The sequence below is a fragment of the Heptranchias perlo genome, chromosome 5 (assembly GCF_035084215.1).
Source record: "Heptranchias perlo isolate sHepPer1 chromosome 5, sHepPer1.hap1, whole genome shotgun sequence".
NCBI lineage: Eukaryota > Metazoa > Chordata > Chondrichthyes > Hexanchiformes > Hexanchidae > Heptranchias > Heptranchias perlo.
This window is the reverse complement of record NC_090329.1, coordinates 92,399,059-92,417,741: the sequence shown is the minus strand read 5'-3', so window position 1 is coordinate 92,417,741 and position 18,683 is coordinate 92,399,059. Positions and strand designations below refer to the sequence as shown.

General features: G+C 41.0%; 1 protein-coding gene across 3 annotated transcripts in view; it reads right to left on the bottom strand.

The window, feature by feature from the left end:
• si:ch211-278j3.3 (E3 ubiquitin-protein ligase RNF19A) overlaps positions 1-18,683 on the bottom strand; it is a 104,753-nt gene that overhangs the window by 8,091 nt on the left and 77,979 nt on the right. For all 3 annotated transcript variants that reach the window (XM_067984794.1, XM_067984792.1, XM_067984793.1), the window contains 4 exons: positions 13,703-13,847; positions 4,769-4,931; positions 3,799-3,913; positions 2,185-2,319 (listed from right to left, as the gene is read on the bottom strand). In XM_067984794.1, the coding sequence (XP_067840895.1) occupies positions 2,185-2,319; positions 3,799-3,913; positions 4,769-4,931; positions 13,703-13,847 (558 nt within the window). The remainder of the gene's footprint in view (positions 1-2,184; positions 2,320-3,798; positions 3,914-4,768; positions 4,932-13,702; positions 13,848-18,683) is intronic.

Here is an 18,683-nt window from a genome sequence, read left to right as displayed (position 1 = left end):
AAAGTTTACTAGAGGAGCTGAACACTGTGAAATTATCAGTGATTTGCCATTCGTTTTGACAGTTGAAGATAGTTGGGCCCTGAGGAACTTGTGCAACGACGTCATGGAGTTGCAGTGTTTCCAGATGTAGGTCAGCCAGATGTTTTTAATTTAATACCTGTAGGTTAGCTGAAAAATGTTTTCATCAAATTTCATATTTTCTCAACTGCAATACTAAACTCCAGACATTTCATGACTTCCCCAAAAATACCCACAAGAAACAGTGGAAATTAAAAATAGGTATTTCTTCCAGTCAAACTCAACTACTAGGTTCTCCACTCTGGCCCAAAGTACTTTCACTATAGAGTTAAAGTTCACATAAATGGTAACTTTTCAAGTTGGAAATGGCCTGAATTTGTACCTTCTTTTCTCCAAAAAAATATTGCGCTCACAGCAACAAAGCAGGTTAAAGAGGAAGTCTGCCACCTCCTATGAACAGAAATTTATATTCTTAACTGGAATAAATGAGATAGCATGCCACTAGATTAACAATTACCATTTTACTGAGATAGCTGAACCAGAATAATACAATATATAGATGTCCATTGTATGTTCCTGACCTCTTTTATAGGCAGAAAACACCATACTGTCAGACCATGTAAATCAGGCTAATTATTTCCATCAAAGTAGATGGGGATGTGGATAGCACCTGGAGAGATGTTTGCTAGCTCATACCCAAAACACTGCCATTTGGAATTTCTAACAGCATGACACCTTTTAATTGTGTGGCAATCACAAATAATGAGCTCAGTTTCTTCTCCCAAAGGCAAGCTCACCCACATTATTTCACAAACTGGAGTACTAGCCAAATTAAGTTTGTTTATGGGCAATAACAAACTGAAGCAAGTTGCCTCCTTTTGAGTTAGCAGCTATTGTCCAGATAGGATTTTCTGTTGCTTAAGACTCAGTTCCAGGGCAAAGACAAAAGAAATTTCTTCAGAAGCTATTCAAAGGTGGTAAGGTCCCGCACAAGGAGATTGGTAGCTAATATTGAAGCACGTGGAATTGAAGATAGCCTCATGGTATGCATAGGAAACTGACTGGGAGGCAGGAGGCAGGAAGCAGGAAGCAAACAGTTGGGATAAAAGGGACATTCCCTTGAAAAGCGACATTCTTGGATCAGTGAGCAGTGATGAGGTGTTCTCTAAGGATCAAATCCCAATATACATTCAGGCAAAGCAATATGTTTTTCTCTATTAAGGGACCATGAGTTTGTCCACATTACATGTTGCAGTCTTTTTGGTAGTTTTTCTTTGTTTCTTTTACCCTTATAAATAGGATTTTGATGGAAGAGAGTCATGGCTCTGATGAAGTTTAGTGAGAAGGGAGAACGATCCCAGTGCAGTGATTGCAGTATGTATACTATATAAGCTCCTTTGGAAGAGAGATGGGGCTGAAAGGGAGCATTGTTCTCCACTTGGCCTATAAAATGTTTAAAAATTGTATCCCTGAATAGGGAAAGGACTAAGGGAGGTGGAAGATTCAAAATAATTGACTGATTTTGATGCTTTACTTGTTAGGTCTACAGCTATGTCACTGCCTCCTGTATCTACATCTAGTTCATGTAACAGTTATTTAGTGCTAGTAACTGCTTAAGTTAGGAATAAGGAGGTAAGTCAGGCAGAACTTTTCCACCGAAAGGGTAATACAGTTGTGGAATAATTTATCAGTGAAGGCAACTGAATTGGCAATGCATTCAAAAGACAATTAGATGTTTCTAGAGAGAGGGGATTGAACAATATAGTGAGATGATAGATAGGTTAATATGTGAAAAAGGGATTGCCTTATTGGGCCTGACAAGCTGATCACCTTTATTTTATGTTGAGCACGGAATATGGAATGGAGTAGCCCATTCTCATAAAGTACACTTCTCTGTATGGCTTTTAGACTGCTGTTTTTCTCTGCAGCCTGCAATATTCGGTCACTCGCAACACAGACTTAACAGATCACTGAAGTTACTTATAGCAATGAGTAGGGCCAAAGTGTGAGGATTCCCACTCTTGATAGTTTTCCAGCCATCTTTGTCACTTGACAGCATTTGACACCAAGCAAGCGAGTTAAATGCTTGTAATGGAGAGTTGCTTATAATCCTTAAGGCTAAGTGGGCAACTTTTTTTTTCTTAAATAAATGTTAGCCACACTTACCAGAAGCAGCATCTTCATCTATTTCGATCTTTACTCCTTTTCCATTTCCAGTCGTAACACCACACCAATCGCTGCGACATAGTGACACTGGGACAACACCGTAAACATATGCGAGCATTATAGGTACCCCAATACCTTAAAATTAATACAAAAAATTAATTGAAATATTTTGGTGCAAACAGCAACTTATAAGAACGTAAGAAATAGGAGCAGGAGTAGGCCATATGGCCCCTCAAGCATGCTCCACCATTCAATCAGATCTTTCCTGATCTTCAACCTCAACTCCACTTTCCTGCCTGATCCCCAGAGAGTCCAAAAATCTATCTCAGCCTTGAACATTTTCAACAACTGAGCATCCACAGCCCTCTGGGGTAGATAATTCCAAAGATTCACAACCCTCAGTGAAGAAATGTCTCCTCATCTCAGTCTTAAATGGCCGACCCCTCATCCTGCGACTACACCCTCTAGATCTAGACTTGTGCTAGGGGAAACCACCTCTCAGCATCTACCCTGTCAAGCCCCCTCAGAACGTTATACGTTTCAATGAGATCACCTTTCATTCTTCTAAACTCCAGAAAGTATTGGCCCATTCTACTCAACCTCTACTCATGGGACAACCCGCTCATCCCAGGAATTAATCTATTGAATCTCCTTTGTTCCACCTCTAAAGCAAGTATATCCTTCTTTCGATAAGGAGACCAAAACTGCACGCAGTACTCCAGGTGAGGTCTCACCAAAGTCCTGTACAACTGTGGTAAGACTTTCTTACTCTTGTACTCCAACCTCCTTGCAATAAAGGCCAACATGCCATTTGCTTTTCTAATTGCCTGCTGTACCTGCATGCCAACATTTTGTGTTTCTTGTACCAGGCCACCCAAATCTCTCTGGACACCAACATTTAATAATTTAATAACCAACATTCTCACCATTTAAAAAATATTCTGTTTTTCTATTCTTCCTACTAAAGTGAATAACCTCACATTTCCCCACATTATACTCCATCTGCCACCTTCCCATCCATTCACTTAACCTGTCTATATCCCTTTGCAGACACTGCTTACTTTCCCACCCAGCTTTGTATCATCAGCAAACTTGGATACATTACACTCGGTCCCTTCATCCAAGTCATTAATATAGATTGTATATAGCTGAGGCCCAAGCACTGATCCTTGCGGTACCCCATTAGTTACAGCTTACCAACCTGCAAATGACTCGTTCATCCCTTCTCTCTGTTTTCTGTCCTTTAACCAATCTTTTATCCATGCTAATATGTTACCCCCGACCTCAGGAGTTCTTTTCTTGCATAACAACCTTTTATGTGGCACCATATTGAATGCTTTTTGAAAATCCAACAAGTAACCATGTTAACAGTGATATACATGGACAGACATCTTATTTAAATATAAGAAATCTTACACTGCTGTTACTTGTGATGCAATTGGGTGCATGGCAATCTGAGGAGGAGATTTTATGTGCATGTATCACCAAGTATTCAAGATAAAGATCCTAACATTTTTTCTCATTTTAAAGAAAGCAAAATTCAGCTCCCATCACCTTCCAATGAATATCGTTAAATAACTAATCTAGTATTACTGTCCTGAAGTTTAGCCTTACCCACTGTCACTGCAGCTAACACAGGAGACACAATAATGGACAGAACCACTCCTCCAGCTACAGCAAGTCTCCGTCTATGTTTTGATATCTTATTACTTTCACAACGGCTGTAAATCTGTTTAAAAAAATACAAGAATTAACTTTAATTATTAATTTTAAAATGATTAAAAAATCCACATTGTTTCAAATTTACTCTGAGCAAATTACCACATTAATAATTATGCAGTAATTATATATCAGATTGGTGACACCCCATTTAAGAGGACAGAACAGGTACACTCGAATCTTGATTACTACAATCAAATACATTAAGCACATCAGGAACAAGCTAGCTGTGCTGCATAGCAAGTACAAGAAACAAACTACATGTAGAAAATCAGAAAGCTACTTAAAGAAGAATAATGGTAGATGAAGCACAAAATGAGATCTGGGAGAAAAGGAACACAATTATTAACATAAACTCTGTTTCACTCTCCACAGTTGCTGCCTGACCTGCTGAGTGTACCCAGCATTTTCTGTATTTATTTCATGCAGAAATGCTGCTTAGTTGGAGTAAGTGGTGAATGCTGCTGAGTTTGGTGGGGGGAGGGGGGGGCGGAGACAAAGACAAAGGGCCAAAATTATTATCTGGGAGGGGAGGGGGAGGGGAAATGGTAGAATTCCAGCTGCGTGGGGGCCTATTTGCTATTTGGAATGGGGGAGGGAGTTGGGGAGAAGAGGATGGGGAAAAAAAGAGTACACTCTTATCAAAATCTCCAGGTTTCCCTCTTCTATTTTGCCATTAGCAGTAAAACAAATGCAGGAAATACATCAACACTTTCTCCCAACTGCAGCAGAAGTTGTATATCCATAGTGAAATACAATACTGCCATACCACAACACCACCAAAGCAAAAGGAAGGTACTCCAATATAATCTTACAGAAATTTTACCAAATCTAAAGTGCTTACTTCATTTGATGTTCCTCTTACCTTTCGGCCTACATATATGGGGAGCCCAACCATCATAACTGGAACAGCAATGCCAGCAATCAACGTAATACCAACAGGAGCACCAACCAACATGCCCACTTGCCAGAGAATCTTCTTCTTCCGGCTCCAGGGTTTCTTTCCCCAGAAAGTGCAGCCAGAGGGACTGTAAATATAAGGAAATCAAATAAAGTCAATATGGGATCACCTCTCTGGAAAAAAAAGTCTTGGTGACTTCCAAAAGCCATGAATGCAGGAAGCATTTGAGTTATAGAATCACAATAACATCTGAAGAGGTTTTTGAATGTACAAAAACAATTGACACAATTTTATTGCATTATCACACTCAGCTACATGCGCATTGTGCTGTAGCATACTAAATGCTTAAAAGGAAATAAAATGGTACATAAATTGCAATGGTATTGAAGTTGCTTCCTTACACTTAGAATTTAAAACAGACTCAAAGCAGAAGAACGGGAAGGATGCCAAGCAGCGAATTAAAAATGTTGGGGTGGAAATTCATTTTGGGCTGTTTTTGGGCCTGAAATAGGTGGTGCTCTGGGAGTGCGCCAGATGCCAGAGGCCTGAGACTCACCTGAAATTGGGCCTCAGGCTTCATCAGCATTTTGCCAGCGAGCTGTGGACATTAATCGGGCATCGACAATGGTGTTCGGGACTTCTGGAGAGCCGGAAGGACCTCTCCTGCTCCTCCTGGCTCCACATTCAGGCAAGTATTTTTTTTATATAAAACTTACCTGACGAAAGGTCTTCGACCTGAAACGTTAATTGTTTCTTTCTCCACAGATGCTGCCTCACTTGCTGAGCTTGTCCAGCATTTTCTGTTTTTATTTCAGATTTCCAGCGTCCGCAGTATTTTGTGTTTTACCTTTTTGGTGGCGGCCGCATGCAGACATGAATATCCTGAACAAATTATATATAGATCACAGGCTCCAAAATATCTAGATGATTGCTATGGTCTAGGCTGAAGGTTACAATTTGAGTGTTGAACCACCTTGGTGAAGCTCATGGAATTGAGGGCAAATTATTGAACTGGTTAGGAAATTGGCTGAGCGGCAGGAGACAGAGTAGGGATAATGGGCAGGTACTCAAATTGGCAGGTGTCCCACAGGGATTTGTGTTGGGGAATCAACTATTCACTATTTATTAACGACTTAGATGACGGGATAGAGAGCCACATATCTAAGTTTGCCGATGACACAAAGATAGGCAGAATTGTAAGCAGTGTAGATGGAAGCATAAAATTAGAATGAGATATTAATAGATTAAGTGAATGGGCAAAACTGTGACAAATGGATTTCAATATAGGCAAGTGTGAGGTCCTCCACTTTGGACCTAAAAAGGAGAGATCAAAGTACCTTCCAAATGGTGAAAAGCTTGAAACAGTGGAGATCCAAAGAGACTTCAGGGTCCACATACATAGATCATTAAAATGTCATGGACAGGTACATAAATAATCAAAAAGGCTAATGGAATGCTGGCCTTTATATCTGGAGGACTAGAATACAAGGGGGTAGAAGTAATGCTACTGCTATACAAAGCCCTGGTTGGACCACACCTTAGGAAGGATACATTGGCCTGGGAGGAAGTGCAGGGTAGATTTACTAGAATGATACCTGGACTCCAAGGGTTAAATTACAAGGAGAGCTAACACAAACTAGGGTTGTAATTCCTGGAATTTAGAAGATTAAGGGGTGATTTGATCGAAGTCTTCAAGATAGTAAGGGGAACTGATCAGGTAGATAGAGAGAAACTATTTCCACTGGCTGGGGAGTCAAGGACTATGGGACATAACCTAAAAATTGTGGTCAGGACTTTCAGGAGTGAAGTTAGGAAACACTTCCACACACAAAGGGTGGTGGAAGTTTGGAATTCTCTTCTGCAAACAGCAGTTAATGCTAGCTCAATTGATAATTTTAAATCTGAGATTGATAGATTTTTGTTAACCAAAGTTACTCAGGGACATGGGGCGAAGCTCGGTATATGGAATTAGGTCACAGATTAGCCATGATTTCATTGAATGGCGGAACAGGCTCGAGCGATTAAATGGCCTACTCCTGTTCCTATGTTCTTATCTTAAGCCTAACATTAGAACCCTTAAACCTTCTCATTTACTTCATATTTTAGGCATTTCCTTTGCTGCTTGGGTTACTAAACAGACATCCTGGTATTTTTTTTATATTCGTTCATGGGATGTGGGCATCGCTGGCGAGGCCGGCATTTATTGCCCATCCCTAATTGCCCTTGAGAAGGTGGTGGTGAGCCGTCTTCTTGAACCGCTGCAGTCCGTGTGATGAAGGTTCTCCCACAGTGCTGTTAGGAAGGGAGTTCCAGGATTTTGACCCAGCGACGATGAAGGAACGGCGATATATTTCCAAGTCGGGATGGTGTGTGACTTGGAGGGTCAATGGTGACCCCCAGGATGTTGATGGTGGAGGATTCGGCAATGGTGAGGATATCAGGAGAAGGCAGAGATGGATGGTCCACTCAGGACTTCTGGCTGAAGATGGTTGCAAACGCTTCAGCCTTGTCTTGTGCACTCACGTGCTAGACTCTGCCATCATTAAGGATGGGGATGTTTACAGAGCCTCCTCCTCCCATTAGTTGTTTAATTGTCCACCACCATTCACGACTGGATGTGGCAGGACTGCAGAGTTTTGATCTGATCCGTTGGTTGTGGAATCGCTTAGCTCTGTCTATAGCATGTTGCTTCCGCTGTTTAGCATGCATGTAGTCCTGAGTTGTAGCTTCACCAGGTTGGCACCTCATTTTTCGATACGCCTGGTGCTGCTCCTGGCATGCTCTTCTACACTCTTCTTTGAGCCAGGGTTGATCCCCTGGCTTGTTGATAATGGTAGAGTGAGGAATATGCCAGGCCATGAGGTTACAGATTGTGCTGGAATACAATTCTGCTGTTGCTGATGGCCCACAGCGCCTCATGGATGCCCAATTTTGAACTGCTAGATCTGTTCTGAATCTATCCCATTTAGCACGGTGGTAGTGCCACACAACACGTTGGATGGTGTCCTCAGTGCGAAGACGGGACTTGGTCTCCACGAGGACTGTGCGGTGGTCACTCCTACCAATACAGTCATGGACAGATGCATTTGCGACAGGTAGATTGGTGAGGATGAGGTCAAGTAAGTTTTTCCCTCGTGTTGGTTCGCTCACCACCTGCCGCAGGCCCAGTCCGGCAGCTATGTCCTTCAGGACTCGGCCAGCTCGGTCAGTAGTGGTGCTACCGAGCCACTCTTGGTGATGGACATTGGAGTCCCCCACCCAGAGTACATTCTGTGCCCTTGCTACCCTCAGTGCTTCCTCCAAGTGGTGCTCAACATGGAGGAGGACTGATTCATCAGCTGAGGGAGGGCGGTAGGTGGTAATCAGCAGCAGGTTTCCTTGCCCATGTTTGACCTGATGCCATGAGATTTCATGCGGTCCAGAGTCAATGTTGAGGACTCCCATGGCCACTCCTTCCTGATGGTATATGACTGTACCGCCACCTCTGGTGGGTCTGTCCTGCCGGTGGGACAGGACATACCCAGGGATGGTGATGGAAGAATCTGGGACGTTGGCTAAAAAGTATGATTCTGTGAGTATGGCTATGTCAGGCTGTTGCTTGACTAGTCTGTGGGACAGCTCTCCCAATTTTGGCACAAGTCCCCAGACATTAGTGAGAAGGACTTTGCAGGGTCGACTGGGCTTGGTTTGCCTTTGTCGTGTCTGGTGCCTAGTGGTCCGATGCCAGGTGGTCCGTCCGATTTTATTCTTATTGTGACTTTTTTTTAAGCGAGATTTTACAACTGAGTGGCTTGCTAGGCCATTTCAGAGGGCAGTTAAGAATCAACCACATTGCTGTGGGTCCGGAGTCACAAATAGGCCAGACCAGGTAAGGACAGCAGGTTTCCTTCCCTAAAGGACATTAGTGAACCAGATGGGTTTATACGACAATCCGGTAGTTTCATGGCTACCATTACTGATACTAGTATTTTAATTCCAGATTTTATTTAATTTATTGAATTTAATTACAGCAAGGCACCATGGGAGCCACTGGATGGCAGAATATATATGTTAATATTCCTAAAATAGACGTCAGCTGAAGTCACGTGAATTAAGCGATCCATGTGTAGTCTATCAGAAAATGAATACCATTAATTGTCCCAAAGAAAACATTAATGAATGACAGTTTAACAGGTGCTCAACACTAAATTCAAAAAGCTCAGTGAACTTGGGCAAGTTATTTACAATTTGAAGTGAAGTTTTTCTATTTTTTCCTGAACAGAAAATGAAAGCAGAGAAGGATATAATTGATGCTAAACTTAGCCACTGGATTCTCTTAGTGTCCAAAAATCTATCAATCTCAGTCTTGAATGTACTCAACGACTGAGCATCCACAGCCCTCTGGGGTAGAGAATTCCAAAGATTCACAACCCTCTGAGGGAAGAAATTTTTCCTCATCTCCATAATAAATGGCTGACCCCTTAGCTTGAGACTACGACCCATAGTTCAAGACTCTCTAGCCAGGGGAAACAGCCTCTCTGCATCTAGTCTGTCAAGCTCTCTAAGAATCTTAAATGTTTCAATGAGATCACCTCGCATACTTCTCAACTCCAGAGAATATAGGCCCATTCTACTCAATCTCTTCTCATAGGACAACCCTCTCATCCCAGGAATCAATCCAGTGAACCTTTGTTGTACTGCCTCTAAGGCAAGTATATCCTTCCTTAGGTAAGGAGACCAAAACTGTACACAGTACTCCAGATGAGGTCTCACCAAAGTCTTGTACAATTGTAGTAAGAATTCCTTACTCTTGTACTCCAATGCCCTTGCAGTAAAGGCCAACATGCCATTTGCGTTCCTAATTGCTTGCTGTACCTGCATGTTAACTTTGCGATTCGTGAACAAGGACACCCAAATCTCTCTGAATACCAACCCTTTTTAGTCTCTCATCTAAAAAAAAATTCTGATTTTCTATTCTTCCTACTGAAGTGGATAATTTCACATTTCCCCACATTACACTCCATCTGCCGCCTCCTCGCTCACTCACTTAACCTATCTATGTCCCTTTGCGGTCACTTTGCGTCCTCCTCACAGCTTACTTTCCCACCTAGCTTTGCATCATCAGCAAACTTGGATATATTACACTCGGTCCCCTCATCTAAGTCATTGATATATATTGCAAACAGCTGAAGCCCAAGCACTGATCCTTGTGACACCCCCTTAGTTACAACCTACCAACCCGAAAATGACCTGTTTATTCCTACTGTTTTCTGTTCGTTAACCAATTCTCACAGATTTTAATCACAGACAACTGTCTTTTCTTCCCCCTTTACATAAACCCTTATCCCAGCCACCATTCCACTTAGGGGCAGTAGACACCCTGCTTCTGGCCTTCATCAATGCAGCTCTGCAACAGATTGTTAGTAGGTGCCCACGAGTGGCCTAGGCCAAGCCATTGTTGGATCATTCCTACCACTTCTCCCAAGTTGGCAACGACTTCATTCAGAATCTCCCCAGTAGACAACTTCATACAAGAATACAAACAGAAGTAGGAGTAGCCCCTCGAGCCTGTTCCACCATTCAATCTGATCTTGGCTGATCTGTACCTCAACTCCATCACAGTCTTGAAAATTTCAATTGACCCAGCATCCACAGCCCTTTGAAGGAGCAAGTTCCAGATTTCCACTCGCCTTTGTTTAAAAAAGTGCTTCCTGATGTTACCCATAAATGGCTTAGCTGTAATTTTAAGATTATGCCCTGTTGCTCTGGATTCCCTCACCAGAGAAAATAATTTTTCTGTATCTACCCTATTGAATCCCTTTATCATTTTAAACACCTCAATAAGATCACCCCTCAACATTCTAAACTCAAGGGAATGCAAACCAAAATTGTTTAGATGTTTTAAGATTTTCTTGGGTATGGAAAAATTGGACCAAGAACTCAGGGTCAGAGTTTAAAGTTACAGGTGTCAAAAGAAAATACAAAATATAGGCAAGATTTTTTCTTAGTCAGAGCATGATCAAATTGGAACAGATTACCAGGAGGGTTAGTGAACATTGCAGTCTTTTGGATAAGTTCCTATTAGAAAAGAGGATAAAGGGCTATTAGTTCCAGAATTACAGAAGAGAAACAGATGAGAAGATTTTGGACTAATGGCCTTCTTCTCCTGCCCGAAACATTATTGCAACTGTGTGCGTATGTTACTGTGTATATCAGATAATCAAGGAAGAGGTTGGATTTCACTCATGATTAATGTTTAGGATAATTGGTGCCTTTATATGAGATCATGGAGAATCGCAGGGTGCAAGGGAAGTCAATTGCAATGGTTTCATCAACTTGCAAAATGCTTTTCACCCAGTGGCTCACAAAGAAGCTAAAAACTATGGGAATACATGGACAAATCTTGGAGTTGGAGTATACATGCTTGATAAAATCCAATATCTGTTTTAGGGTACATTAGAGACTCATTGAACTCATCTCTTATTTGATATCTTGATCAATGCTGTGCTGGATGGTGTCATAAAGGACGCATTGTTACACACATTTCTGAAAGCACGACAACATTTCTTTTCATAGATGATGTTTAGTTAGCAGACTCAGCTGCAGATCTTGTGTACTCGACCCACCAGCTTGAACAATGGGTTAACTAGTGGGTGCCCTCAAATTATTATGGTTTTGCTCTGCTCAACAGGGGATTTTAAAGGCATTGATTGGAGGAAACAGGAAGCATCTGTTCCAATTGTTGATTCGTCTAGGGATCCCAATAGATGCCAACTTAATTCTGGACACAATCTTTGGGAATGCACAGAGGGGAACGGGGGGGGGGGGGGGGCGAAAAGAGGGGTGGGCAAGGACATTTTGGTCTTTCTCACCTTTATTCAAAAGCAGTAAATCCTAAATGCATATAGCACATGTCCGAACAGTCCTCCCTTCATGGTTCAGAATTCTCTGACATATAACAGAAGATTACTTCTGGACCATGTGCAAGATTCAGGGCCAAGCTGATAGGTGTATTGTGATTTTTTTTTTTAAAAAGGGAAATAGCTGCAGAGCGTGAGGAATAATTCCAGATTACACCAATTTATTATTTAGCGCCCTGGAGGCGAGTCTCATGGAACATACACCTCTTTTCCAAAGTACCTTACATGAGAGCCTGAATTATGCAGGTACGCAACATTGGATTTCATAGCTGGAACATTAAGATAACTGGCATAATGCTATTACAATTGGGTCGCAGAGACACAAACTGCTGTTACCAAAGGTTCAGGTAGAGTGGTCCTATCTAGGAAGTTCACCGGTATTCTATCATGGTAAGCTGCATAGTTTTAGTTAGTTAAAATCCAGCAGTACCCTTGTGCACACTTGGGTGTCCTGAACCATCTGCTAACCTCTGTATCTAGGTAAGTGAGGAGTTATGTTCCTTTGGGGACAGACTGAATGCACACTTCCCATCAGGCAAACAAATTCTACATTTGTAGATTTCTCTATAGCTTAGTTAGAGAAGAGAGAGAGAGAGAGAGAGAAAATGCACAAGGGCAAAGAAAAAAGAGCAAGGAAAAAGATTATAGAAAAGAGAGAAAGAGACAGCAGAATTACATTAGTTACAGTGAAAATATAAGTGAACAAACTTGGACTACACTATAGAATTTATGTTACGAGTGCAATCTACTGGTGGGAAGTCTCACCTAAACTCAAATTATTTTAATGGATGGAAAACCATGAGCAGTACACCCATGATTACCCAATATCTGTGATTGATGGGCAAGACTCCCTACCTCAGTGCACGTTCGTAAGATTGGCCCTCTTATTTAAAACCAATTCTATCGTAATACCTCACTCAAACTCTCTCCAAACATACCAGTCTTATTTCCTGTACAAAGTACCCCATGCAAGGTCCAGTGCAGGAAATGGAAAAGCATTAATCACACACAGGACCATATCAGCTGACCTCACAGAAATACCTATCCCTTAGCTAGAACTATAATGTACTCTATAAATAGATTGTCTCACAGGAGGTGGTACATGAAAAATAAATCAAATTATGCTGACATAGCTCTGTTGTGTCTGCAGTGCTTCAGAGTTACATGATTCAAAGAGCGTTGCTGAACTTTCATTTCCCCACCATGAAAAATATTACAGACAAGTGGGATAGATTATTGGATGTTCAGCATTTTAGAAGGATTTTCTGAACTAAAAAGTAATTTTTTTTAATAGAATGAGGAAAAATTATAAAGAAAAATTCTAGACCAGATCAGTTCAGGTTGGTGCAATGTTGACATTGCCACAGTAACTTCCTTACCATAAATGGCTTGTTCATATACAGTCTGTATACCTACTTTCCATTTATAGTTTAGCAACTACTATTAACCAAGATTTTTTTCATTTTACTGAAGTAAGAATGAGATGCAATTCAATGCCAGACTCACCAGATACTTGTTTGATCAACTTTTCAACAATTACAACTGATAATCTTCAATTTTAATTCCAAACATATTATAAAGGGAGATACTATAGCAATGAAGATGGCGAGAAATGGGTTTCTTATTGCTGGGCAAGGAGAGAGAAAGAAAATGTTAGGAACCTAAGGCAGCCAGAGTCGCCTGCTGTTTTAGGTAGAGGTTTTAGCATCAAATGTAAGACGACACGTTCATGGAAAGTATTTAGCTGAAGTAAAAATAACATTTTCCCTGCCCCACCACCCAGGAGTGATGATTGGGCAGTGGCAGGAAGACACAATGTAACTTTTCTCCTATCTATCAGACAAACAGGCAGGGCTCTACATAACTATGGAATACGTTCCTTTCACTTCCATGACCTGCATTAGCACAGAATGCTGACCGATCCCATTTGCAGGTTACAGAGGTGAAAACAACAAGTTGAGTAGCAGTTATAAATATTGTTGAGTCTAAGCTGCCATACCTGAGGTAGTGCAGGTCTGTAATCTCCTTCATGCAGAGCCAGCAGAACTGGCAACCACACACAGCACACGTCATCCTGTTGCAGCTTCCATCGTTCATCTTCAGGATAAAAGCACCACATCTTGGACATGGCTTGATCTCTTCAGCTGCAAAAGGGAGGGATTGGAAGAGGGAAACACAGTCTTATTTACCCTACAAATAACAAAGCTCAATGAAAAGAAAATGGCAATGAAAAAAATACACTGATTACCCTACCCACTGACCACCCCCCCCGCTCCAAAAAGTAGGAGCATCTTCATTCTTTTATATCCGAGATGACCAAACTAGCCAAAAGGGGAGTGAAAACTTATTAAACATAACAGGACAAATCACTAAGGACATCATTCCATAGTTCAATGGTCATCACATTTGCCTAACAAGCAAAATATCACTGGTTCAAAACTGGAACAAATATTGGGCTCAGCTACTAAACGCATCATTTGATATGAAAAAAGGAACACGTATGCATACTGGGAAAGCCCTGGTCTTTGTTGAGCCCAGTGGATCTTGCGGGGTAGTAGTGGGATGCCTCAATTGGCCTTGTTTCAACCAGACTGAGGGGAAATTCAGCCCAGGTTCTACCTGCTGATTGGCATCAACCAAATCCTGCTCGAAGTGTTCACATGAAGGCATCAAACGAGAAGAGTGTCAGGCTCAGCTGTAAAACTCCCTGCGGTTGGATAGCTCATTGAAACTCACTCTCTTCACAAAGAATGGGCACACGGGTAACGTTCTGGAGAGCCTCTGACTCTGGAACCATACCCAAGAAGGTGGGAGAAGGGTTTTGACAACCACAGGGGTTTTTTATGTCTTTATTTTATATCATTTAAAACAGCTACAGGTCAAAATGGAGACTGTTCTCTCTTCTCTTTGATTCAAAATGGAAGGCAGGAGACCATTTGCAAAAAGCAAATGCCCTTTGTTCAGAAATCAATTAAGACAAAAGATACTTTTAATGGTTAGGGCAAAAGATTTTAAAGGTTTCAATGTATTCAGCTTGCCAATAAAGAAAAGCAAATACTGGAAATCTGAAATAAAGACAGAAAATGCTGGAAATATTCAGCAAGTCAGGCAGCATCTGTGGAGAAAGAAGCAGAGTTAACGTTTCAGGTCAAGGACCCTTCGTCAGAACTGGAAGAAGTTGAAGATTAAACTTTTTTAGACAGACATTAAACAGACACCCTGGTCCACTCTTCCATCATTCCCAACACCCGCTCTCCTCCCCAAGGCACCTTCCTGTGCGAGAGGAAATGCAACACCTGCCCTTTCACCTCCTCCCTTCCCACCTTTCAGGGCCCCTTTCCAGGTGAAACAGCGATTTACTTGCATTTCTTTCAATTTTGTATGCTATATTCGCTGCTCACAATGTGGTCTCCTCTACACTGGGGAGACCAAACGCAGATTGGGTGATCACTTTGCTGAACACCTCCGCTCAGTCCGTAAGTGTGACCCTGACCTGCTGGTCGCTTGCCATTTTAGTTCCCCGTCCCACTCCCACTCTGACCTCAGCCTCTTGCACTGTTAGAATGAAGCTCAACGAAAGCTCCAGGAACAGCACCTCATCTTTCGATTAGGCACTTTACAACCTTCCGGACACAACATTGATTTCAATAACTTCAGATCATAACCACTGCTCCCATTTTTTTCGAACAGCAAGTGCTGGAGATGGTTATAATGTTGCCATTTACAGCTCCTCTAGACCCATCTTTTGTTTCTTTACTTGTCCCACTATTACGCTCTTTGCCTTGCATCATCATCCCTTTTGTCATTTAATCACTCCTGCCCTCCATCCTATCAGAGACCAACTATTTTGTTCTTTCCTCCACTCCCCTTCCTTCCTTCTTTCCCTCCCACCCCCACGCCCACCACTGGTTTTGTACTTGCTTAAAAACTGTTTAATCTTCAACATCTTCCTGTTCTGACAAAAGGTCATTGACATGAAATGTTAACTCTGCTTCTTTCTCCACACATGCTGCCAGACTTACTGAATATTTCCAGCATTTTCTGTTTTTATTATTGCCAATAAAGATGCCATTTCGGTGGTGTGTCAGTGATTGCAAATTTACTGTTCAAGAGTGCTAAAATACTGACAATTAATGTAAAGTGTGATTTAGGATTAGCATCACTGTCAGAGTGAGATATCATTGTTTATTTGCCGCTGAATGAAATCAAAAGCAGATGGGTGATATAATCAAGAATTGTGTTTGAACTTTAAAAGGAAGAGTTACTCTTATAATCCATGGATCCTCTTGATTTCTTCAGTCTTTTGCTCACCAAGCCTCTATACGTACATGGTGTAACATGAATTGAGAAAGAAACAGTTATAGACATTTACCAGTACAGAACATGTTTTAAATAACTTACTGAGAGGACCTGCAAGAATTACAGATGTTGTGTTTGTTTAAAACAGTCACCTCCATTTGTATAAAATAGAAGTCTGCTAATGGGATTGTTAATATATTGCTTTTTTATATTTTTTCTATCTGTAAGTAAATCTGGACAATTAGTCTTAGTCTGTACTTAGTGGGCCAGAGAGGTGTTATTTTCCATCTTCCAAGGTGACAGGAGAACATGGTGAGCATCCCACATATTTACCAGTAAGTCACTTAGCATGATGCGGGGTTTAATCATTAGGCATGTCCTACGCTAACCCATATTTGGCAGAGACTAAACATGCAGGTTTCCGTTCACAAGAAATTTGTTCTGCTCAATGAAACTGTAGTCTAGTCTGAGCTGTAACAGGAGTAAGGGAGTAAATGGAGAGGTGAGAATATCATGAGAATCTTTTGCTGAAAGTAATTTGCTCAATTTGTCCCTTTCCTGAGCTATTCAAGCATGCTATGTACCTGTGCTGCCAAATGGGGATAGAGAATTGAATAAAATATAGAAGTCTGTATTCTAAACAGTACAGGGAAAATGCAATGAATATCAGTTAGGAGGATTACTGTGTAACATATAAAATCAATGTGGTGTCTAGGTTGGAAAAGAACCCATATATTTTAACACTTCACCCCAACATCATATCATCAATGCAAAAACAAAAGATATGCAATGAACTTTCAATGAACAGAACTTTAATCAGCAAATGAAGCATGAATATTGTTATAGCTGCAGCCTCTGTTGAATAAACCAAGATGATTCTAGACTTTAAGAATACATCAAGCATCAAAAATTGCCATAGTACAGGCAGAACAAGATAATCAATGTATTTTTCTCTTGATAATGAGCCAAAATGTGAGAATACATTTTTTTTTTAAATTGACATTCTGCGATATTTCACTTTCCTGCCCCTTTTCTTTAAAAAGTCTTAAAAGTAAAATTTGAAACAAAATATTTATTTAAATAGCCAAAGAATACCAGCCTTACACACACTAGTTGACTCAATGGACAGAAAATTGAGGAACAATTCTATTGTCTTCCTAAACTGAGGGTAGGCTGAACAACTGAAAGTGGAGAAGTCCAGAAAGCCATAATTCAGCCTAACCTCAATTTTAAACTTTGCCTTGTTTGGTCATACAAAACACAAAAATCACTATCTAAAATAAAAATATTCTGTAAACATTGTTAATTTTTGAAACGTACAGTCCAATGTTAATCGCAATGAAACACGTTACTTGCAAGTGACATCATAAATCAAAAATGAAGTTCTTTTCCCTTCCAAATAATAAGGTTCATTACGAACTTTTTATGTTGAAAGTGCCCGTTTAAAAACTTCATTCCAAGGCTTCACCTGTAAGTCACGAGCAAAATCTCAATCTCCAAGCCTAGGTTTGAAGGTTCCAAAGTTTGATCTTTAATCTGTGCTGAATTAGCTGATCGTAAATTAGGACAATGGTTGCAGTACCCCTGGATAATGGAAGGAAAATTGCCATACATAGACTCTGGCAGAGGACAGGTTTGAACTCTGCATTGCTATCTGCCAGAGTCAGATAAGCTTGCCAGGACCATCAAGGCTCACGCATCTTGGGCAAGGTACTACAGGGTGACTGCCACCAGTGAAACCATATCCCAATTAAAATTCAGTGAGGAGAGAAAATTAAAAAAATTAAAAAGCACTCAATTTGCAGATTTTTGTGCTTTAAAATATTTTGTAACCCCATATTTCACTTTAGTACAGTTCCCTTTCTCAATGTCTACAGTTCAGTATTATATCAACAGCATTTAACACTGCCTACTGATAGATTTTGGGTATGAATTTGCATGGCACTTAATTATATGCCTCAATACATTTTTCCTAACTTCCAATAATTCAAAAACAATTACCACCAGGGTAATTTCTAAAATGTCAGATGAACTGGCCGGGTAGACTAACAGCAGTTGCACTGGCTTTGGAACCGGATAGGCATGAAATCAAGCCCTGGGCATTCACGATTGGGATCTACTTTGCACAGGTGAGGTTGCATTTACAAGTTTTTGAACAACTCACTAGGCAGAAAGCCATGGATACTTACTCAGAGGAAATAACATCCACAACAAAGCAAGCACACCTCTTGTCATTAGACCATGTCCCACCAAATCATCCCAGCTTTGGTGGGGGAAGGGGAGGAACATAATTAGGGGAAAATATGAGCAGATCAAAACAGAGGACATGCCTGCAGCAAGTTCCAATTTATGTCAGAATACAATCTTACTTGTATCCATAGAGAATTACTCTAAAATCATGCAAGAAGAGATGGGGAGTTCTCCCCGGTGTCCTGGCTAATATTTATCCCTCAGCCAACATCACTAAAGCAGATTATCTGGTCATTATCACATTCTACTTGTGGGACCTTGCAGTGAAAAAAAATGACTGCCACGTTTCCTACATTACAACAGTGACTACACTTCAAAAAGTAAAGCTGTGAAGTGCTTTGGGACGTCTTGAGGTCGTGAAAGGCACTATATAAATGCAAATCTTTCTTTCTTAGAATGGTACCAGGGACGAGCTATGTGGAGAGACTGGA